At 41.7% G+C, this 24,605-nt stretch overlaps 1 protein-coding gene across 1 annotated transcript in view; it reads left to right on the plus strand.

Annotated features, from left to right (window-relative positions):
- The first annotated feature begins 7,160 nt into the window (after positions 1-7,160).
- HEPHL1 (hephaestin like 1) overlaps positions 7,161-24,605 on the plus strand; it is a 32,890-nt gene continuing 15,445 nt past the window's right edge. Inside the window, exons 1-8 of the mRNA XM_050333575.1 lie at positions 7,161-7,330; positions 15,849-16,093; positions 16,859-17,071; positions 18,841-19,020; positions 19,998-20,252; positions 21,207-21,375; positions 22,051-22,187; positions 22,346-22,477. Of these exons, the coding sequence (XP_050189532.1) occupies positions 7,161-7,330; positions 15,849-16,093; positions 16,859-17,071; positions 18,841-19,020; positions 19,998-20,252; positions 21,207-21,375; positions 22,051-22,187; positions 22,346-22,477 (1,501 nt within the window). The remainder of the gene's footprint in view (positions 7,331-15,848; positions 16,094-16,858; positions 17,072-18,840; positions 19,021-19,997; positions 20,253-21,206; positions 21,376-22,050; positions 22,188-22,345; positions 22,478-24,605) is intronic.

Here is a 24,605-nt window from a genome sequence, read left to right on the forward strand (position 1 = left end):
GGACACTTTAAAAAGCAGCTGTTGCAAAAACCAACCAGTGTGTAGTAAGTTACTACATGCATTGCATTTGTCTGCATTTGTGCTCATTTCCCCTCTCCTTGTCTGGTTGATCTGGCTGGTAAGATAGGAGCACTGCAGGGCAGGGAGGATCCCTGTCTGTGTATTTGCACTGTGTCCTGACATTTGTAAAGGAAGCGAGTAATCATCACTCTTGCTGCTTTTATGTCTCCTTGCACAATAGAAATAATTAATAGTAATAGCAGTGCTTTGCCTATCTGCGGCTCCTTTCATCTGAAGACCTAAAAGTGCTTGACAAGCATTAGCTAAATTAGCTTCCAAATACCTGGAGAAGGAGTCAGATATAATCATCTCCACTTTTCAGATGAGCACACAGGAGGAGAAGCTAAGGCTAACTGAGGGCTTACAGTTAGTCAGCTGAAACCGTGTTTCCTTCATTGGGGGAACTTGCTCAGCACTTCTGAGGCTCTGGCTGTTTCCTGAGATGACTAAAGGTGGGGTTTGGTGTTCACTTTTTTACTTCCCAAACATACAGACTGTGGACCTGTGTGATCTGCCCCAAGTCCTGCATGAGCTGGAGGAAGCATTTCAGGCACTGTTGTTCATGAAGTTTCCCATTTGAGCTACTAACCTGGCCTGGGAAAGGAGGAAGCTCTGCTGGCACCATGTTGGCAAAGCCCGGGTGCCTCTGTCTAAGTTGGTCCTGATTTCAGAAACGTTGAGTGGACTCCAGCACAGAAACACTCCAGCTTGCACCCAGGGATGGTGCAGCCATATTTGCATCATACTGCCTTTCACTACATAATACTTTGGAGAGGCATATGGACCAGAGTTGGCAAATTTCATCAGTCTTGTATACGTAGTGTAGGCTTACAAGGCCACATCCCTGCCATGGTGTTCACAAGCCCTTACTTGTAAAGAAAGATGCCAACACTCCTGACCCAACTCTGGAGTTTTAAATGAGTTACCTTGTCTCCTGCATGTCTCTGCTAAACCTCTGCAGCTCCCAGGACTGTACTCAGCAGGGAAAAGGAGAGCTGGGCAGACAGGAAAAGAAATTCTCAGTAGCAACTGTGTAAGATTTGGTACTAACACGGAATCACAAAACAAAGACAAATTATGTCTTGAAACACCATAGCAAGCTCTTTAAATTGATAACTGGGCTGGTGGAAGAGAGAAGTTTTTTTCCATAGACTACAGAATTTATAATGCCCTAGAAATTATTTTCCTTTTTAATTTCAGACCTGAAAGTTTCCATTCCAGGAATGGCTCTCTGGCTGTAACACAGGCTCCTTCAAATAGAAAGTACCAGAGTCAGTGAAGAGTGCTCCTTATTGCAAAGCTTTGTAGACACAGACGAAAGACACCAAAAGTGTTGGCAGCATATCCCATAAATCACATAATTTCAAGGTGGGCAATCATCCAGGTTTCCACAAGGTTGTGACATTTTCCACATTTTCTCCTTTTCAGGCAGAAAAACAGGACAGAAGAAGTTGTCTGGACAGCAGGTAACTCCTGTTAATTCCTCCACCACACACAACACCCTCCCATTTAATCAGCAGACCCCAAGCAAAGTGTTATGAGCCTGCTGGGAGAGTGCAGGTTAATAGCACTCTTGGGGTTTTTTTGCCCGGCAGAGTTGAGTTTGCAACAGTTCAGAAGCCACTTGTACAGATGCAATCACATGAATTCTTCCATTTCTGCTCACAGTGCTCTTTTCTGCTACCTGCTTTAAATAGCCCTGCTTATGTTTCCAGTGCTGGGATTTATTACCACAACTCTCCTATGTACCTATAGAGAAAATGAGGCAATGATCTCATTGGAGGGAAACAAAAGGGCCACATTTCCTCCAGTAAGTAGGTCAGTGTTTCGAGACTTGATGGAAGAGGTTCCCATGATGCCCATGGGGCATCTGGAGGAGGCTAGGCAGGCAGAGGAGCTACTTGAGGGAGATCCAAAGTGGACCTTGGCACTGGCCCTTCTTCTGGCAGGCAGCAAAGATGGGTGTGAAAGGTTTTCACCGTGCAACCAGTCATAGCATCATTTCCACAGTGAAAGTCCGGTGAGACCCTGGTCTCCACCATCCTCGTGCTCAGGGGAAAGGTTATGGGGCAGAGGGGCTGTTGCCTTGCCCCCAGCTCTGGACAGGGAGTCAAGAGACCAGGCTGCCTTGCTGCCTGAGCGTCTTGTTTGTATAATAGGGTTAATAAACATGCTCTGTCCCACAGTGCTGACGTAATATTAAGCTCTTTCATGTTTGCTAAGTGCTACAATGGGCAACACTATAGAAACCCATAAATAATATACCTTGAAGTTCTGTTGAGGTATTAGCCTTGTTTTAACAGTGCAGATATTACATGAGTTACTACATGCAAGAAGCTTCTCTTAATTAGGATCAAAACGTCTTTTTTTTTTTTTAGCTTTGTTTTAATGGCTTTTGAGGATGAGCACATTTCACTTGTGCAGCCTATTTGGCAAATTATTGTAATCTCTTAAAACCTGCAGCTTCTTTCAGTACACTGGTAAACGCCTTCCTTCTCATCCCTGCATTCCAAAATTTCTCAAATTTAAATATTTTCAGTTTTTTTCCCAATGTATAATTGGTTTCTCTAAACTCTAAATTTAGCTATGATACTCTCCTTTGTTCCCATTGTGGCAGATATTGGGTGTGGTTCAAAACTTTGAGAAGAATCTCTGTGCTGCTTCTGACATAACAGAAGCCCTTTTCCCCATTTCAAACCTCGAGTAAAGATTTGTCCACAGCTGATAATGTGCCCAAGTAGGTGTTCTACAAGGAAAACATCTGCACAGAGAAAATTACTCTGCCCTAATATCTCCAGACAACCATTGTGGTGAATGTCCAATTGTGACCCTGAGCTGGGTACATGGACTGAGCCCAAGTGGCTGGAAGGCAATGCCATGGAGCCATGCGGGCTCTGACATGGGAATCTGGAGGGAAAGGTTCAGTCTCCGTCCTGCCACAAAGCCTTCTGGGCAGATATGAGTCAGGTTCATTGTGCATGTGGAATATGGGTTACAGCTGTCCTCCTCACTGATCACAGATCCTTGTTATTCTTGGAGTTCCAGCAGCTTTTTTGTCTTCCTGCCTCCAACAGCTTCAGTGCTCAGACTTGGAGTGCTCCTGGGAAGTGCTGCATATGCCAAGGAAGCCTTTCTCACCAAAGTCCTATCCAGAATTGTAAATAGGAGTTGTTCGTGTCTTGGAGGGCAGGTGGTTTTTGAGATTTCCAACCTACTAGTGTGAACTCAAAAGGTTTAAGTCACTCAGATACACCTTGTGTGACTACCCAAGGTAACATGAGGTTTACATTCTCTCACTACTGCTGCAACTCAGAAAATTATTAAAAAGCGGAATAGAAAGTGTTTTTCAGCAACATACTATGACACTTTTGTATTTAGTATGTGTTCATGACTGGAGAGCATGGGAAAACTGATGAAGGGAGAGGATGTCTTGATTAAAAGAGTGATTAAAACTTGGGATGGCCACTACAGGCATAGTTCCAAGGTTGGTAGCAATACCAGCTGAGAGTAATCTTATGCTAGAAATAGACAATTTCCTAAACCCGGATTGCAATAGGGACACAAACCTACAGAGCAGAGGGACTAGGAAGGGACACCTATGACTGGGAATTCTACTGCTATCAAGAAGAAGTAGAGGGAACAGAGTAAACAATCTGCATGAACATCAACTCATCCTCTGTTCAATGGGGAATGCAAGCTGGGGTTCAGTAGTAGACAGTCTTACTAAAATGCTTCTTTGTGAGCTGCCTGATTTCAAGGAACTGATCAAGATCATCCAGCATCTCTCTTTTTTGATTTTATGGCAATCACAAGGTTACCTTAAGTATTGTAGTTAAATCACTAACATTATTTGGCACAAGTCTGGTCTTTAGTGCACTAACTTAAGATAATTGTTGCAATCATTATTATTGTACTTGAAAAGAAAGGTCTATTGGTGATGTTTCAGGGCTCATTCACAAACTGGTAGCAAAATGTTCACCCTTCAGACCTATGAGCATTGCTTCTTATTAAAAAATTTTGAAACCCAGCCATGCTCTAATTTTAGCCTTCAGAGGAACAAAAAGAGGAACCGGTACCCAACCCCTTCCCTGAAAGGATCCTGAACAAAGTGACAAACTTAATCCCATTACCTCACCGCTGGAGGGGAGCTTCCCAGAAATTTTCCTGATGCAAGGGCAAAACAGCTTTTCTTTCATCTTTTTCTGAGTCACGCCCACAGCACCTCTCCGGAATGTAAATGTGCCTGGGTTTAATGATGTGACAAGGTAATTAAGTGTTAATGTGTGGACACAAAGGGTGTACAAGTTGCCAGATCTAGTAAGTGCCAAAGCCAAGCTAAGGCGTTTACCAGACTTACTACATATTACTGATATAGGGTGGTAATGCCCACACATTATTTCAGTTACATAAATAAATTTTATAGTAATAGACAAATAAATTAACTTCATATTTGAATTTTAAATAGTTATTCTAAGAAGAAAGCTACCAGGACTCAATCCTGCGTGCATGAGAAGCAATAGAAAAACTAGGACATAGCACTATTATTAATTAAATTACTATAATGCAGTCAGGTGCCAGCTCAGAACTGAACACTCCCCCTTTCTAGTCCCCTACAGCTTGATGTTCTTGAGTTATAGGAGTCCACATATACAGAAATTTAGTTAAACGTATAACAAAGTTCTTTAGTTACATAAAAGCAAACAGACAGGAGGTCACAAAAAACTGTTTGGATGAAATTTCCCTGTACCTTAGTCCTTAAATATCTCTAATGCCATGCAAGTGGCTGATTTAAGCAACTGAACTCCACACAATATTGTTCAAAGTGCACTTTACTCTTTAAATAAACATGTTTTCTATTCAAATGCAAAATGCTTACTACTTTATGGCAATGAATATTTGCATAACACAGGCACCTTGTTCTGAGTATGTAAACTCAAGTGCTTGAGTGACAGGACAAGAAGTTTGTAGCTTCCCTGAGCTCAAGATAGCTACTCCGGGTAGGGCAGTGGAAGTATTATCTGCAGGAGGGTCCCAGGCCCTGTGCAAAGACAACAGTGGGGTCTTGTTAACCTTCAAGCATCACCTTGACCTTTTCACAACTTCATAGCCCACCAGCTGGCCTGTGAGTCCCACCCCAGAGCCATGTTTGATGTTTATGCCACTATCTGGAAAAGCTCTGCCTGTCCTGAAGTCATTGTCTTTGCTTTCTAATTATGCCCTTTAGAATCACAGTACTTTTAATTGTTATCCTTTGTTGTGAGTAACACAACAAAGTGACACAACAAAGCAGTAGAGATGAAAGACAGTTTCTAAGTGTCAGTGTTTCGGAAGAGAAGATACAGACTGACACGAGAAGCCAAGAAGCTGGGCAGCATGTGGTTTGCAGCCCAAGAATGAAGAGATGAGCAAGGTCTCCAAGACTATTAGGAAGACTGCTAGTGCTGAGGATCAGGAAATCTGTTTGTACAACATCTATATTGTCCTATTACCTCTCCTCCTTCTCATTGTTCATCAGTTACCTGACATGAGAAAATGAACATCAGCATGTATCAGAGAGAAGCTTTCAGCTGAGGGACTCCAGTTTCATAGCTATGTCAAGCCGAGCACTTGCAGTTGCCTGACTGTCTGCTTGCCCACGTATACTGGGCTTTCAGTCCTCATAGCTAAAGAGAAGCAAAGCATTGCCTTAAACAACCAAAAGCTTCTTTAGCAAAATACTCCGTGTGTCTGTGTGCCTTGTCTCTTAAAGTAGACGAGATCTACCATGGTACAGGTGGCTGAAGACTGGGCTGCTGTGAACCTCACCTGTTTTTTGAGTGACTGCAGAGACACCTGCACACCAGTGATGGAGAGAGGTGTTCAGCACAGCTGACTGCATGTGTAGGCATCGCTGTCGCGTGCCAGGAGGTGAACCTCACACGACTGCCACATAAAACCTCATTCACATCACTGAGCTATGTCTTGGCTGGCAGCATTAAACCTGTGACTACCAAATCCATTTGTGAAGCCTCTTGAACCCCTAGCCACGAGTTACCATTTAAGAGGATGAGGTCAGATAGTTCTGGAGCTGAAAGGGGAATTTCACAATTGTTAAGGCTTGTAATGAGTCTCGAGAACTGTATTCCAGACCTGCAAGTGTTTTATGCCTTTATTCAGTTAAAAATTAGGAAGAGAGCAGTATAATTTTGCAAAATGTCTTGCCATCTAGGTGATATTTTTTGGGATGTTTCCTGAGTTTAGAATATCCTATCCCATCAAGTATAGGTTTACACTGGGCTTTGCCAAGACAGTAACACAGATATCCTCTTAGAGGAAGTTAAACTATAAAGGGAGGTACTGATTTTCTAGACAACTACATATGCATGTTAATTAACCAAGGTTAATAAAAGGGTGATCTTTGTGTGCCTGGATTCTTAGGTGTCCGAATGAAAAGACTTTATAAGATCTCTAATTTCCAGGAATGTTTGTAAAAACAGGCCTCATTTTGGCCTAAACAGAATATAGTCAGATCACTTGCAATCTTAATAAATGGATTAGAAAATCCTAGAAACTGGAGAGGTACTGGCCAATGCTTTTTCTCTCTCTGATAATGCCGGATTATAGCTTAGTGTTATGCCATTGAAAAAAACCCCAAACAATGAAGGTGACAAGATGCTAGCTTTAGAAATCTCAGACATGATAAAGAAGTTAAAATAAATTTTTTTAAAGGTTTTTTAAAAGGGTTTTTACAGGGTTGTCAAAACCATCATCTGCCTCAATATACCGTATCATCTACTCTGGAAAAAAGAGGACAAAAAAGCATCCAAACTTCTAAAAACCACCGACTGGCTCTAGCTTGGGCAGGTAAGTGAGCAATTTATGCGCTCACCAAAGCATTGGCAAAGGTCCTGCCATGACAGCAAGCTCCTGCCTAGCCCTGCTCTGCATAGCCAAGCTCTCTACCTATCCCAGTCCCAACCTGCTGAAAAGGAGGAGCTTTGCTCTGCCCCTTCCTTACTTATAACTTGTTGAGAGCTGGGAGGGAGGGAGGGAGGGGTGAGCTCCCTGTGGTGCATCCTGCTGCTGCCTGCCCGCTGCCAACCTCGCAGTCACCACCACAAATGTCTCCTGAGCAGCGTGGTGGCTGCCTCTGCACCCTGGGGTTCCTCTGGCTGCTTGCAGTGGTAGAAGCAAAGACCAGAACATACTACCTGGGAATTGTGGAAGAGAACTGGGACTATGCACCATCTGGGAAAAATCTGATCACTGGACAAAGCCTCTTAGAGGACAAGTAAGTAACTGGGGGCTTTGATAAGCTGAAGGTGTATCAACAGCTCCCAACAAAATTGGTTAATATGGTTAATATCACTGGCAATGTTGTTAAGATGGCCATTTTTCTTGGTTTTGTTCTGATGACATTGTCATAGTAGGAATTTCAGCTTTGAGGCAAGAGTAGACTTTGATTGACTTCTCTTCCATCACAGTTGGTTAAGCAAGGTGATAGTATGTGTGCATTTGAAGGGGATGTTAAGGAACTCATATTTGTCAAGAAAGCATCAGGTAGCGGGCTTAAAACCTCCTGTGTGTCTTTCGTGAAGAGGCAGGTATTTCTGGGGTATCCAAAAGCAAACCCCAACTTTGCTATAATCAAGCACAGGGTCTTGCAATAAGACCCAAAAATCTGTTTAACAGGCAAAAGATTTTAAGTTTTCTCCCTGTGAGATGATAAAATTTGGGGAACTTGGTATGATATTGTGAAATGTGTTTAGTACCTTTGAATGAGATACAAGTCCCCATATCTCTGAAGTGTATACAGCTGGGGGGACCTCCATTTAGGAAATCTATTTGATGGACGCTTATATATACAACAGTGAATGGTCAGACAGAATTCTTGGTGATCCCTGGAACTGAAGGAGAGCCTAGTTAAGCACTGTGATGAACTGTACCTTGGCCAGTGGAAAACAGGTGTCTGTTCTCATGTCTGCACTTCTGGGGTTGGCTGTGTGTTCCTCCCACACCGGGAGAGCAGGCCTGGACATTGGATGGAGGTGGAACTGATCCTTGGTGCCTCTCTAAAGAATAATTTGGGGTGGAAGGGACCTTTAAAGGCCATTTAGTCCATGTCCCTTTCCATGACCAGAGACATCTTCAACTAGATCAGATTGCTCAGAGCCATTTCCAACCTGACCTTAAATGTTTCCAGGGATGGGGCATCCATTACCTCTGTGGGCAGTGTGTGCCAGTGTTTTACCACCCTCATTGTGAAAAAACTGTTTCCTTATATCTAATCTTAATTGACTCTCTTTTAGTTTAAAACCATTACCTTTTACAGCATAGGGAATATTTGTAATATTTCATCGATATCTTTGACATGATAGAGATAGTTTAGAGGTCCTTCCTCTGAATCTAGGCTTGGGATTGGTGTGGGAGCTGTGAGTGTGAGGAGGTCCTGGTGCCCATACCAGATCTGGAAGCACACTGGGATCTGGATGGTGCATTCCAGGAGTTAGAAATGGAAATGTATTTTCTGACTTTTCAGAAAATCCCAAACGATGCTGAACTTTTCTCTAGTGGCCAATAATTTCTGAATCACTCTCAGCTGCATTTAATAGAGAAAATTATTTTGCCACAAGCAGGAGGCAATAAAGAGTTTTATTTTTCAACACAAGTTTATGCTTATACTTTTAATAAATAAAGGTCCCAGTTAGTATCCAAGTCAGTAGGTGTTAACCTTTATAGGGAGAATTCAGGAGAATAGTTTGTTCCCAGCCCATGAAAACAAGCTTTTCTGGCAAGTTTATTCCTCATTTGTGTTAAATACTTGAATTTCTCAGTTTCCTACTCTTTATAGCAGAGGATAACTTTCTCCACTCACTAAACCAGGAGACCTCTCATTATAAATTAGTAAATCCACTCCAATACACTAGACAGATTGGAACCTATTCTGTAAATTGTACTTCTGAGGTTGTCTGCACTTTGGTGTTCCCTGAACATCCAAGTGGCACGTTTGCTTTTAAGTCTGTGACACAAATGCAATGCCTTTCACAAAGCGGCAAAAAAAAAAAAAAAAAGGGAGGAAAGATGGCTTGTGTCTTCAGTCATCACTGTAATGTAATAATTACAGAACGCTAATTCCAAAGGATTTACCCACAGAGGATTTTAATGTAGACTGTACATTCAAGGCTGAGGAGCTGTTTGCCGTGAACTCCCTTCATGCAGAATAATTAAGTGATTCTTGTTCTTACATTATTCCATTTTCAAACTGTATTGATTTGAGCCAGAATGAAATGCTTTATTCTGGAATAATAGTGTGCCTGCATAAGCATGTGGGTTAAATACTGAACCAGTAATAACTATTTTGACTATTCAGTTCTTTAGGATAACCTCTAATGTAAATTTAAAGCAGTATACTAATGGGCTACTTTTCAGCTAATTAATTGGTTCCTATGGATGTTATAAAAAATGTAGTTCCATAAGCAAAGTTTAAAGACCATTTCCCAGGTAGTGACAGGAATACATTCTGAGCCAGGTGTGTTCTGCAAGCAGCAACGCTGTGCTCGCTGAGCCTAGCACTTCTCACCTTGTGATGCATTCTCATAGCACCCATCTGATGGGGCACTATCCCAGTTCTATTGAGAGGCAAGAGAAGATAAAGAGGTTGCAGACAAACTGATTATCTTTAAAAGAGTTGGTGCATACACATAAAGGAATGCAGCCTTTGATTCCAGCTAACCCACAGAGATATAATCAAAACCACTTATTCTTCAGTACTTAATGAAAATCCTGAATTAGCAAGTCTGCAATGGAAAGTGTTACGTTACCTGGATCAGACAGTGACATTTAAGAGGTGGTTTTCAATGTTGTGCCAAAGTCAATAATACCTTCCTCAGCCTTCAGTTTTTAGAAATAAAGAGGATAAAGGAGGCTTCGGTAGCTGAGGCATGGGGCTGGACGTCAGGTGAGCTGATTCTGGCACCAAACACAGCTATGCTGCTCAGTTCCTGCTGTGCTGGTGCTGAGTGAGCTGCCTCCAGAGCCAGGAGTCCTAGTGCTGCATCAGAACCTCCATGGGTGTGAGCTGAAAAGGCTGCCTCTCCTCAGAGCTGATTAGCCCAAACCCAGCCCTGTGTTAGCATAACTATTCTGCTTGGATGATGATTTTTATTATGTCTTGTCTTACTGTGCTGCTCAAGGGCCAGTCTGCTGCTTGCACGGAACAAGTATCACAAGTATGTTGCTGTACATCAGTACTTTTTATGTAAAGCGAATAATGAGGCTGTTCACCTCTTCCCTTTGTCTTGTCTAATTGAGGCCTCAAGCTGTTCTACTAATTCTCATAATTTTGAGTCTTATAAATGAAATGAACAAATTTCATTCTCTGTTTTTCCTTCAAAAATTAAACTTACATTTTCTGAAGCACAAGGGCCTTTGGAAGTTGCAGATCCAAATTGTAGCCATTGGGCATAGGTGAGCTGGGAAGGTGTTCAGCATCCCTTCCCACCTGATATAACTGGTGAAAGAGCTGGCATCATTAAACCATGCTGGACTGGACACACAAGGTGTTGTCAGTGCTTCTGGATGTGCTGCAGATTTGGTGAGTTAGGTCATGGGTATTACTGCAGTAGGAGGGTGAGCTTGGATGTTGCCTGTTCCCTTTAATGGTCTCATGGGAAATGACCTTTCAAGAGGAAAATACACCTAGGTGTTGTGCCTTGACAGGCATCAGTCATTCTCTGTCTACTGTAGCTCAGCCTTCAGGATTTAGGTTTAGCTGATAACCCCTTTAAATTAATTTGATACCAGTTTATACTATAGATGCTTAAATCTTGCTCTGCTGGTGGTCGATGTTAGTAAGATTTACCTGATGTAACAGCTCACCCCTTTTCTTTGGAACACCCATTCTACATTTATCTGGGCCAAGTCTTGCACCTACCAGCACTAACGGGTGTTTTTTGTTACCACAGCATGAAACACGTTTTGAGCAATTTGCCTATGAGGAGATCCCACCCAGACAAATGACGGTGAAACTGTCGTCACAGATGCTAAACTAATGGCTGAGTCACTATGTGGCCAAATAACCCAATTGCAACAGCAGAGATGATCATTGTGGGAAGGGTCAACATCAAAAGGGCATCCAAGGTGAAATCCTGGCTCTAATGAAAACTCCAGAGAGGAGTTTTATTATTGACTTCAGGGGAAGTACAAGTTTATTGTAGGAGAGAAGCCATCATACCACACCAGTGACATGTCAGAGCTTCATCTAAGATTTTATTAATTCGACTGACCTTTTCCATGGCTCGTGTGGGTCAGAAAAAGCCTAAAACATTCTTTGAGGACTTTGTGTATCTCTCTTTTGAGGACACACAACTTATTACTTTGTTGTTTGATGCTTTGTGGTCAGGGCACCGTCTACAAAGGTGAGTTGGCACTCCCGGTCCCCCTCCACTGGCCATTCCTCAAGAATAGACATTGCATTGGCCTTAGCATGGGAGTCATGGTTTGTCAAAGGGTTATCCTAAACAGGTTATATGATCCAGGGGTTAAAACGGTAGGGCCAATCTGGATCCATGGGCACTATCCCTGCTTACTTCAGCCACAGGAAAAATATGAGGTAAAAAACGTGTTATAAATTCAGTCATTGAGTATATGAAAAGGGTAGAGAGTAAGGAAGGTTTCATCACCAACATATTTTAGGGAATAAATACATGAAGATGCTTGTTTAAATGTTTGCCAGTGTAAAATGTATGGGACTTTAGTGGAACAATAACAATAAAAGAAAGTTTTCATTTGCCTGCAGTTTTACCCAGGACCGTACAGCAGCTATTGGGAATGTTAACTTCAGGAGAAAATTTGGGAGTTCATATCTGGTAGTTATTCTGAATGCTGTTTTTTTGGCACTCAGTGGTGATTATAGCAGCAAACAAACTCAGAAGGCTTCAAAATTCTATCAGAGAGGATTTGTCTCCAGGCTACCGAGGAGCTGTTTGCTTGGCCATGCACACTGTAACACACTACTGGTGTAAGCACCTCTTGGAAAATATAACATCTGTTAGGTTGTAACCTTAAGATCAAAGGTAACATAAATATAGTAAAAACCATGGCAAAACACTTCTTCAGTGTGATAAAAGAAATAAGTGGAGAAATTACACTTCACTCATGATCCTGTCCTAAATCATGGTCCTTACTGGAGACAGCAGATTATCTGCATTTCTAGTCTTGATTTGAAGTAGAATCTATGTGACACTCTTGTTTTACTCCTTCTTTCATTTGGAAGAGTCTTACTGCTCATCATTGCAGGGACATGGATGTCTGTAATTATGTTAACACTTATTTTAAGAAATTAGAGTTAATTCCCTATTAATAACTCCCTGTTCCATTAATTTGTGTTGCCAACTTTTCTTGGAGCTTAGGAAATACTGAAAGTGGTCAGGCAGCAAAATGAAACCAGGCACAAAAATAAAGGCAGGACTGCATGGCTTTCTTACTCTGAACAAGTTTTTTTTAAGCCCTAATTTGCAAGCCTGCTTATTTCTGTATGTAACCTCAAGACTGCCCTGACTAGAGGAGATGAAGGAGGGAATTCAGGAAACTTTCATGGGTACAGCCCCAGAGGATGGAGTATTGCCCTTTGCTATTGGGAGTGGAGCTGGCAGAGCATTATGTGCAGGCTGACAACTGAGTTGGAGGGAGACAGTTAAAATCTAGAGCAGCATTTCTTACATCTGCACAAGACCAGAAAGATGGAAGTGGTTCAGGCAGTGATACCACAAAACCACCAGGAGGATGAAACAGTTTGCAGTGAGAAGGGGAGTAATGAAGAGGGAAGGAGAAGGTTTGTCTTCTTGTGACAAGAGAGGAGTGACAGATAAGAAACATTTTGGCGTGAGATCCAGTGTGGGTATTCTGATGATCCTTGTGGGTTCCTTCTTACTCAGAATATTCTGTGATTCTCTGATTCTGCAAAGGACTTTAAGCACTGTAATGTGCAACACAGCAACACCTGTAAAGAAGCACAGAGCTACCAGCTACTTGCAATGCTGAGGTGGGCACCCAAAATCCTCCTGGATGAAATAGAGTAGCCTGGGCACCTAGAGTGGGACTCACAACAACCAGTGAGCCCTGTTCTCAGGTACTGAGGGCAACCAAATGGGTGTGCTGAAAATACATGTCCCTGTACATACAGAGCATCACCTACGCTGTGACTGCTGCAATTGATACCTATTGCACTGACAGTGCAGGGGATCATTTGAATAGGCCCCTTTCAGAAAACTGCCACTAAAAAGGTTTCTTCTCCTGGCTTCTAGATGGCTTTAAGTACGAGATAAGCACAGATCCAGATATTATAGCATGGCTTTAAATGAGAAAGTCTCCAGTGCTTAAGCCTAGAGGTTTTTTTTCAGGGTGATTTCTTGAACTTCAGTAATTAACTGCATGTTGGGATCCCTGATCTATGCATTTAAAGGAGCTAGCCTCATATCAAGCATTGAACAAAGCCTCATCAAGAAGTGCATTTTTCTGGGGTACAATTCTCATGTGCAAAACTGAATGTGCAAAACTGTCTGGCATGAAAGCCAAGGGCATAAAGACACTGTCATCATGGGGGAAGTATGGTGCCATTGCAGCACCTCATTTAAATATTTGGTGGCTGATGAAATTGGAAAAAAACACTCTCCTGAAAATAGGAACTTTTCAAAAAATCTGTTTCATATTTATCTAGAGAAAATTTCTTATAAACTGTTTAAAAAAATCAATTCATAATTCGAACTAGGGTATAGCCACATGAATACATTGCCATGAGGTAAGGAAGCATGTGCATTTACACTGAACTCCTACTGACACCACCTACCACTGTGGTAAAGACTCTTGTAGCAGCTCTTCCCCCCAGGCAGTGGAAGGTATCTTCTCCTTGATGAATGCGGTGTGACTTGCCAGGTCTTGCTATGTGCACAGACAGTTACCACAGACATGCTAATTCTGACATGAAAATCCAGATTTCTTGGCAACTCATTCCTCAACCATGCTTTTGGGTGTATTTATCTGACATATGCTTTTCTGTGAAGAAGCAGACTGAGAAGCTTCTGCCATCCCAGCTGACTGTTTGTGCCACAGCAGTATCATTAGCAATGTTTTAATTTGTGCCAAAGCTTGTGGCTTGTTATAAAACACATGTTTTAAATGAAAAAGTTCAGTTCACCTGCTTAACAAATTTTTTTTTCAGATGCTTTTGTGAAGTGCCAGCAACCTAAGCGGTGGATATTGCATGAGTTGAAAGGTATGATTTGATGTAAGCTCTTCACCATAAGATACACTACTCTCTCTACCCAAAACATTCTATGATTCTATGATTTCTAGGACACCATAACTCACAACAACCCCCATGTGGTCATCACACCTCCATGGTCACTGTCTAAAACATGCCCCTGAATTGATCCAGATATAAAAGCCTCCAAAAAAAGAATAATAATAATAATAATTATTATTCTTACATCAAATCATATCTTTCAAATCATATCTTTCAACTCATGCAATATCCACCACTTAGGCTGCTGGCACTTCACAAAAGCATCTGAAAAAAATTTGTTAAGCAGGTGAACTGAACCGGTCTCAAAAACTCACAATGAATTTGAAATTGCTGTATTTCTACCAGTGATACTTCAGAAAAATTTAGCTCAGCTTTTTTATGAGTTTGTTAGGAACCATGAAAGTTCAAAAAATCTTCAGGGGATGAAAAAGAGAGCAGTCACCTTTGGTGAAATTGGTTATACAATCCACTGCTGGTTGTGTTGCAAAGTGCTTCATTTCTTCCCTCATTGTGTGGGATAATTAGGGATTATCAGCTGTAACCTGGAGAGAAGCAAAAAATGGATTTTAAATCATCACAGTTGGGATGAACATGGGTTGCGAGTATGATGTTATAATTAAAAGGGAAAAACTATTTCCCAGTTGTGTGAGAAATATTGACTGGGAGCACCTCTGGCCCTGGCTGGAACATTATGTACCTCTTGTGTGAGTTCTTGTGTTCAGACTTGAAAAAAATTGGGAAATACTGGTTTCAAAAAAGAACTTTGGGAAAGATTTGTGGCATAAAGAATGTCAGTGTACTTGGTTTGTCCAGAAGAAGGGTAGGAGGCAATTTAGTCAATTAATTAAAACATGCAGATGTCTGCATAGAAAAGAAGTTCTTGATGGCATGTGACTCCTTTGTTCTGAGAGAGGGAACCAGTTGGAGTGTGGAGCTGGATGATATTAGACTGCAAATACAATTCAGGCTTCAAAGCTTTTAACATATTAAAAGCTATAATATGTTAACCACTGACCATATGGTGGGTTCTCCATCACTTGAAGTTGCTATAAACACAGATTCTGGAATGTAGAAATTATGCATTTCATTCAAAACACATCTAATGTTACTCTTCCAGAGTCAAACTATCTGATTAGAATTGCTCTTATTGGCTTTTGAAAAAACTTATTCTTTTCCTTCTGAACAGTCATGCTTTCAGAGGTGAGGTTTCAAATCTTCAAAAGAGGGAGAAGCTGCTAAAACTGTACAGAAGGGCTTGAGTGGCCATTCCTCAATGAAGACTTGTAGCAACTGTGCTAAAGACCAGACCTGCAAGTAGATGGTTGTTATTGTACAAGAAGGGGCTTGGACCCTGCTAGTCCTGTCCAGATTTACTTCTTAGCTTTAATTCCACCAGCTGTGTGATCTGTGCCAGGGAACTATTTATCTTCCCAGTAAGCACTAGTTATTTGGTCAATTCTTAAGTGAGGTTTATTGTCTCTAAATTATTTTCCCTTCCCAACACTAGGTTTGCGAGTGTGTATGCGACAAGAGGAGCCAACCGGATAGGACGTGTGTACAAAAAGGCTATTTTTAGGCAATTCACAGATGACACTTACTCCCAGGAGATCCCCAAAGCAGCATGGCTGGGATTCCTCGGGCCAGTCCTGAAGGCAGAACAAGAGGATGTCTTTATCATCCATCTAAAAAACTTTGCTTCCCGCCCATACTCTGTGCATCCACACGGGGTCTTCTATGACAAGGACTCTGAAGGTAAAAGCTCGTTTGCCTTTTTCTCTGTTTTCCTCCTGGAGTAACTTGTATCAGGGCTAAAAGTTTGTTTAAGTATTTTTTGTTATGGACATTGGCATCAGAGTACTTGAGATCACCCTCTCACAAACTCATTAGTAATTGCAGCTGATGACTAAAACCAGGAACAGCCTCATCTCTTAAAACTTTTTACCACAAACTTTTGATATTTGGGATAAATCCAGTACTGAAACAGGTTAGATGGATCTTCGTTCCTGAATTATTTTTCTGAATTATAAGTAACCGAAACATCTTCCCTCCTTCCTTTTACCTATTTAATCTAGTTGAATGGATGGAGTTTTTGCAGCTAAATGTTTTCCTCTCTTTTGGGTTATAACAGGCATGATATGGTTTTCAGAATCCCAGACCTATGCATGTGTATCTTTGTTAGAGGATTGTGTAGATTTGCCTACATTCAGTACCCTCATCAGTTATTTGTGAGAAGATACATAATGTTAGCTGACAAAATGTACAGATGACTGATGAAAATAAAGAAACAAGAAAAAAATAGAACATTTTAAAGGTTTTTTCTACTGATAAAAAATGGATTTTAACTCTCAACATTTTTGTGATGAGATTGTCAGAAACATTGAGTTTTTCCACAATTTCTCAGTGATTCTGTGTGCTGTTATTATTTTATAAACAAGTGTTAAAGTAAATTATACATTTATTTAACAAAACAAGTTAAGGGGGGGGATAAAAGCTTCCTTTTTCCTTTTTATGTATTAGGAGCACTTTACCCTGATGGAACCGGCGGTAAAAGCAAGGAGGACGACTTTGTTGTTCCTGGCGGAAATTACACATACACATGGCCAGTAAGGAAAGATTATTCCCCAACTTTGGCAGACTCAAACTGCTTGACTTGGATTTACCATTCTCACATTGACACACCAAGAGATATTGCATCTGGTTTAATTGGGCCTCTGCTGGTGTGTAAAAAAGGTACTGAGCTAGAAACACTAATAGAGCAAGCCCCTCTGCCAAGCTTGGCATCTTAACAGTCATTTTTGCTTACAGGTATAATCATGATGGTCTAGAGTCTATCCCTACATAGCCCATAAAAAGGGGCAAGGAATAGATGGGCCATTCCAGAAGCATCCCAGGGTAGGTATTGTAGCTCTGGGACAACCCCCTTCCTGCTCCCCTTTGGCTTGATGAGAGATTTACCTCGGCTGGTGGAGGGACTGCAGCATGCTCTGTGACCATCCTGTCGTGGCTGAGACCAACTATAAATGTTCCCAAAGTGGAGTAATTTCAGGAAGAACAAAGGACTCATTGCTCAGGAAATGAAATTAGGGCTGGGCAGGTGACTTTGGCAACGGTGTTTACATACTTGAAAGCCCAGTGTTTGTAATTATTTCCCCATACAGATCATATATTTATTTTTGCTCACAAGTTGTATCTCACAACCATGGGGAGGGGTGCACACAGGGGTGTGCCTGTCCTGTGTATGTTTTAGTCTGCTAATGTTTTGCTGGAGACATCATCTACCAGCCCTCTACCCTTGATCAGCTGAACCATTGCCACCTCTGCCCCTGGGCACGTGTAATTATGCCCCTCATTCCAGTAACTCCCCTAGAACAAAATCAGCCCTGATTTTATGTACAGAACATCTAAGTGAAGCAGGTTTTACATATGAAGAAGAGAAAGACTTCAATGTGTAAAGGACACGCCCGGTCTCCAGCTTAACTCACACAATTAAAATGTTTCAGACTTATATTCTCTTGGAGAGCCTTTGAAATCTGCAGAACTGCCTGAATATGTGAGCTGATAGCTGATAACACAACAATGCATGAAGCTAGGAGATAGCACATTCTAAACAATCCTAGCCTGAAAGGCCAGGGTTATCTGCGTGTTGGATGTCTACATAATATTACTGCTCTAGTCTTCCACACAGCAGCGGTGGGCACAAGAGTGACAGCAAGGTTCTGAGCTCCCTCCTGTATAAGGCAGGGGAAGCAAAGGTTTTCAAGGGTTCGGAGATAGACTGGGCAATTACATGAAGTCTACACCTGCCAGTGGATAATAATAGACTCCTCGATATTGCCACTCCTATAGTCTCAGGTTGTTCGCCAAATGGTTTCTTGGATAATGGTATTGAACTTAGTCGGAATAGATTCTATTCATCCTGCCTTCAGCCTTTTTAAATTTAAGTATCTAGTCCTAGATAATTGTCAAGGATTCCTCGTTAGTCCATGGAGAGTGAGCCACATTTAGACAGCCTTTATGGGGGTGTGATTCAGCAGTTGCTTCAATGCAACAGAAATGCAGGCTACCACTCTCCCCACCTTAATTCCTGGTCAAAAAAAACCCTCCCTGCTTTCTGGCTAGATCAGGCCCACAACCTGGCTCACTGTGCACAGATGGTAACTAACACTGATTGAAGGGCAGGGTTGGGTGCAGCGGGCCAAAGAGGGGGAAATGGGACAACAGATATTGGCAGGTATCTGTGCTTATGTCAAAACAAAGAGATAATGAAATATCAGCTTGACTTAGACAAGGGGAACTGGCTTCTGGAGGCACTCATCTGTTCAAAGTCTGTTGGAAGAGTGTTAAGATGTCTTAGAAGAGCAAAATTAGGAGATTCATCCTGCCCTGTAGAACATGGGCAGAGCACTGTATTTCCTTGAGTGCTCCAAGGTTATTGTCACTTTTAAATTCAATCCTCTCCAAGGCTTTTTTTATCACTTTCCTTTTTGTTTGCAATTTAGGAACTGCAGATGACACCACAATAGAAGGGACTGGTGCTGCTAATGCTTTTGCCCTGATGTTTAGCATTGTAGATGAAAACTTCAGCTGGTACCTTGATGAGAATATAAACACCTTCTGCCTGGAACCAGACACAGTGGACAAAGAGGATGAAGGTTTCCAGACCAGCAACCGAATGCATGGTGAGAAGGACTCTTGAGCAGATGGTGACCTACAGCAGTTAGCAGGGTCTTTTCACTTCAGTAGGACTTTCTGTGCCCTGTAATGTCTCTCCTTTATCTGTGTCAGCAAGGAATGAGTCAGGATGTTGAAGTACTGTGTTGATAAAAACCTCTCCCTAACTAAAGCATGACACACTGGTTTGCAGAAAGGAGATTTGGCTTTCATGGCCAGCTCTGCCATTTGTTTAGCATTTTATCTTAAGCAATAGATTTAAGCCATTTGTACAACTGTGAAAAGAGAAAAGAAAGCTGCAGAGCACTTAGAGATGTGTGTATTGGAAGAGTTCTCAAAGGACTTGTGGTTGGTACAAGCACTCTTGCCCTTCAGAAATCCATTGGCCAATAGTGCTTTGTGCCATTTAGGCATCAGGTGTAAGAAGTTAATTCCAGATATTTCAGTGTCTTTTTGGTTGTTCCAGGGAACCTAGGAGCTCAAATATTTTTCAAAATATGAGTCTCATTCTCTGAGCGTCCTGATACATTGTCAGACGTCAAAGCCAAGGAAGAGAGAGCTGACTAGACTGATCTGACTGATATCATAATTTTCAAATCTGAATTGCTTAAGCCGGGCATATAATGGCATATTTATGACTCAGAATAAGAGCAAATAAATTTCAGCCATGCTAAATAGCTGCAGAACAAGTTAACTTCATTATCTGACCTTTTGGATGGTGACTCAGCCTTTGTAACATCTTGGTATTAGTCAGGAAGTTTTTCAAAGACACAGACAGAGAATTTGGGGCATTTGATCATCTAGAGCTGTAAACTGTGTGTTCAAACTGTTACTCTTCATGAAGGAGCCTGTGAGGCCCTTATTCAGTGTGGACATTCAGGCAGTTTCTTTTCTGGGCTAGGAAAGAGTCACGCTTAGAAATGGTATCAAAGGCACTTGGCACTTTTCTTTCACCTCTCATAAAGTCTCATACTTTTGTTTTCAGCCATTAACGGTTATATTTATGGTAATCTCCCCGGCTTGGAGATGTGTGCTGACACTTCCATGTCCTGGCACTTGTTTGGCATGGGAAGTGAGATAGATATCCACGCTGCTTATTTCTACGGCCACACGTTCACTAGTAGAGACCAGAGAGCAGATGTCGTCGGCCTGTTCCCAGCAACGTTCATCACAGCGGAGATGACTCCTGGCAGCCCTGGGAGGTGGCTGATAACGTGCCAGGTTAATGAGCACTTACGAGGTATGCTGCTATAGATCTCCCTCATCCTTTTTAGAAGTTCCACACTCTATTATGTTTGGAAAAGAAAACTGAGGGATGTTTCCAGGGAAAGCAGGGTTTGACACTTTTTTTGTGACTTTGAAACATTTGGGAACTATTTCATCAGATAAACATCATGAATACGAGTTTAGTCACCAGGGAAATTATACATGTTGGGCCAAATCTTTAGCTAGTATGAATGACTTGGCTGTGTAACTCATATGAGGAAGGCTTGCTAGACTCAGCACAGCCACCACGCTTTCTACGTAAACGGGAGATTTTGATGAGCAATGAGAGGAGCCTTCATCACCACTTATTGTTGTAGACAAGTACTTACACATTAAAAAAACATGCCAGTTGAAGGAATTTGATGATGGTGTTGTGATACCTGTGTGGTGCAAGACCCCAAAAGCACATATCATAAAGTAGGTCTCACAGCAGGAGGCAGTGTATAATTATCATAGCAGAGATGAGTTGGGAGAATTTTTACTTCTGTGAGCTTGCACGTTGATTTCCGTGGGATTTGCATTAGGCAAAACAGACTTGATTCTGTCAAGCAACAAATACCTTCAGTGGAAATACCCAGTCTCTATTTCAGTGAAAGTCAAGGGGAAATGATGCCATTTTGCAGACTTCTAGAGGCACTCTGATGCCCCAAATCATTCCACTATCCTTACGCAGATTAAGAAATTGAGTAAATAATCCAACTAATGAGTGCTACTGATGTCAGTGAGTTTCACCTTGGCATAAAGCATCACCTTGCTGCCAGCATCTGGCCCAGTGTAGGCAGAAAAAGTCTTTTAAAACAAAAATTTACTCTGGTAATTATTTCCAATCCATGTGGCTCCCAGGGAGTTTTGAATGTGCATTTGTATCCATGAGATTGCTGACACTGCAGCTGGTCAGGGACTGCCTCCAGACTCTTTCTCCTCCCAGGTGGCATGGAAGCACTATACGATGTTCAGATCTGCCAAAAAAACCTGTCTCACCCTTCACCAATCAGTCACATGAGAAAATATTATATTGCTGCTGAAGAAGTGCTCTGGAATTATGGACCTGACGGTTATGATAAATTCACTGGGCAGGGTTTGAATGCCACTGGCAGGTGAGTTTTCTTGTCCTCTCCTGTTGTGCTTTAATTTCAGGAGTCTTTGTGAGACTTCCCCAGTGAATCACCAGGGCTAGGTCCTTCACTGTTATTAATTTTAATTGAAGGGGGCAGGGAAGAATGGATTTACACAGCCTTGCCAGGAAGTTAGATTCGTAACTGTGATGCTTGGAGTAGCCTTCTGGAAGCACTTATCTTGCTCCATTAAGTCCGTGGAGAAAGTGACCCCAGTGAGGCACACCAAGTTCAACAGAGTTAATGACCCTTTGTCAAGACTCCTCAGGCGGCTTTCACACTTACAGTCAGTGCATTTCAGAGGTGCCATAATGGTAGAATTTCCCCCCCTGCTATTACAAACTGCATTACAGTATCTCCCAGAAAAGCCAACAGGGATTACAGACACACTGTGCACAGTTCTTGCCCTAAGGTAAGTCAATATAGATGCCTCCCTAAGTAAATTGGGGTTAAACATAAAAGTCTAATGCACGACGAATGCTCATTTGGTAACTAATTCTAGCCAGTAACAACTCTCTTTGTCTGCTAGAAAAGTGTATGCAACCTAGTAGCTTTGGGGGTCATGTCTCCTGTGTCTGGAGTAATAACTTTATCTGAAATGAAGTGTTCCACCCGAACCTCCAATTATTTAACCCGTCTGATTTGCTAATTCCACAGTGAATCTGCAACATATTTCACACAAGGGACTGACAGAATAGGAGGGCAATACTGGAAAGTTCGCTATGTGGAATACACTGATGCAACATTCAGTAAGAAGGCTTGGTCAGAGGACATGAAGCATCTGGGAATACTTGGTATAGTGAATATTTTCCCCTTCTGTCTCTATATCAGGTTTGAATGCAGAACCACTTGGATCCAGAGGGGAATTTAATGCTTGCAGTCCCCTCTTGTTTTGGTGGAAATATGTTAGAGAGTAGTTCTTCTAATTGCTTCCCTCACTCTCTTTTTTAAGGTCCTGTTATAAAAGCTGAAGTGGGAGATACGGTGCTAGTTACTTTTGCCAACAAAGCCAGAAGAAGCTACAGCATTATGGCCCATGGCGTAAGCTTCAGCAAGCTGTCGGAAGGTGCTCCCTACCTAGATGGTAAGTTTAGACTGTGCTAATGTATCATCACATCCAAAATACCTGAGTCTAAAAATCTGCTGCTGCTCTGCAGGTTTGTCTCTTTTGTGGGTATTAAGGCATGGAAGGAATTATTTTATTAGTTTGTGTCTACCATACCTGTCACAATCCATGGGATTCCATGGTGTGCAGGTGTGTTCTTCCCCATGGATGTGTGCCAGACAAGATGTCTAAAACTAGCTGAGGTCCATGTTGAACAGAACACACAAGCAGAATCCAATTTATATTAGGTCTAATCTAATATTACTCCTTGTAGTCAGTGGATCTCCTCTGGACATGCTCCAGCATTATGAATCTTAGGATCTGGCATGATGGCCCTGCTGAGTCTTCAGATATAACTATCCACTATTCTCTAATGCAGGCCGGGCATTGCCCTTGCTTTACTGTTGAGATAGTCAGTGTCAAAGACAATTTTTATCTGATTACCCTGGAATGTGAAGCTGTGACAATCCTTATTAACCCTCATAAATAGATAAACACTGCAATGGAGCATTTGAGAAAGTCTTCCTCTAATTTTGTGCAAGGACAGGAACTTTATTCCCTAAGTTTAACTGTTAAATGTTAAATGTCATGTTTAATTGATATGCACTTTTTACAGTCAGTGACAAGAAACAAATCCTTCAGAGAGTGACAAGTCCCATTCACTTTGAGCATTTATTTTAGGAGGCAGTAGTTCACCCCCTAGAGATGTGATTCTGTCTCCATCAACTACAGAAGTCTAGAGTTTGGAATAGAGATTTAGCTTGAGATGGCTCGATTAAGGTGAGCTAAATCCCATCCATAGCCTAGAGATAATGTTGTGGTCTCTGAAAAAGTTTTTGCTGCATTCGCAGCACTGAAAAGAAAGGTAGTTTCCTTGTTGCCCTAAAATTGCTTTGTTTCCTCCACAATACATCAAAAAGAAACTCCTGGGACATAATCCCTCCTTTGAAAACTGTACTAAGAGAACTAGGTCAATGTGTAAAAGTCATCATATAATAAAATCAATGCAAAAGGCTTTATTAAATTGTTGTGTCTAGTTGCTTACCTTGCAACTCAAGAAATTTGCCAGGAGGCAAATCACAAAAAAACCCAACTGGCTTAAGTTCAGCCTTGAAGTTATCTGCACAGATCCTAACGCCACCCATGTCTGAGGTAGTTCCCCAATGGAAGTGCAGCTTCCCTCTGCTCGCACTCCTACTGTGCTTTCATTTAACACTTTCTGGTAATAGTACCCTCCATCATTGCACACTTTGGTATGGAGCAAAATCAAACAAAAACCTACAATTCAGCAGCTGTGTGATCTGCGTACCTCTGGGTCTTTGGAGAGGAACCTGACTCCAGATTCATCAATAGTCTTTCCATCCCTTCTTCTCTCCTTTTAACCCTTGTGCCTTTGATTTCCATTACATCTATCTACAAGTGTATACATGCAGAAGTCCCACAGGGACTGTAGGTTTACACAGAAAAATGATTTTTCAAAGGCTGTGCATTGTCTGATTGCAGCCTATTCATGGGAAAATACTGTATATAAACGTACCTGCAGATATCTAGATGTTTGAAAATATAGGTTTCTTTCAGTATAAGATACTGTTGAATCAGTACTCTGTATTGCAATTTGCAGTAAGTAGTATGTCTTCAAACATAATACTGCTATTTTCACTTGTGTCTAAGTTTTTAAGAGGATTCTCTTGTAACATTAGAGAGGAGTATTAGATCAGTGCAGTGTGCTGCCGCCCGACTCATCTGACTGTGATGAAAAAATCCAGCCAATAGATACTTAAGTGTTAAACAAAACTTCTGATTTGACCTTCCTTGTAGCAAAGACCAGAAAGGTTACTTTGCACTTTTTTTCTACAAAGGTTGCAGGGCTGACCCCTTTTTCTGACTTTCAAGTCCCTTTTGTAAGCTCTCTCTGAGTGAATATGAACACTCTTTTACAGTCGCTAAATTACACGAGAGGTGCTACATCCAGCCTTTGCACGGTAGTAGACAATGGCCCGAATCCTTTAAGAGTAACCTTGAAAAAAGTAATATCTGCCACTCTGTGGAGATGCTGACAGAGGATTCAGTGCATTGCTTCAAAATCAAAAAGAAACAATTACCAGGA

This window comes from Myiozetetes cayanensis, unplaced genomic scaffold (genome assembly GCF_022539395.1).
Source record: "Myiozetetes cayanensis isolate MyiCay16 unplaced genomic scaffold, myiCay2020 scf5-8, whole genome shotgun sequence".
NCBI lineage: Eukaryota > Metazoa > Chordata > Aves > Passeriformes > Tyrannidae > Myiozetetes > Myiozetetes cayanensis.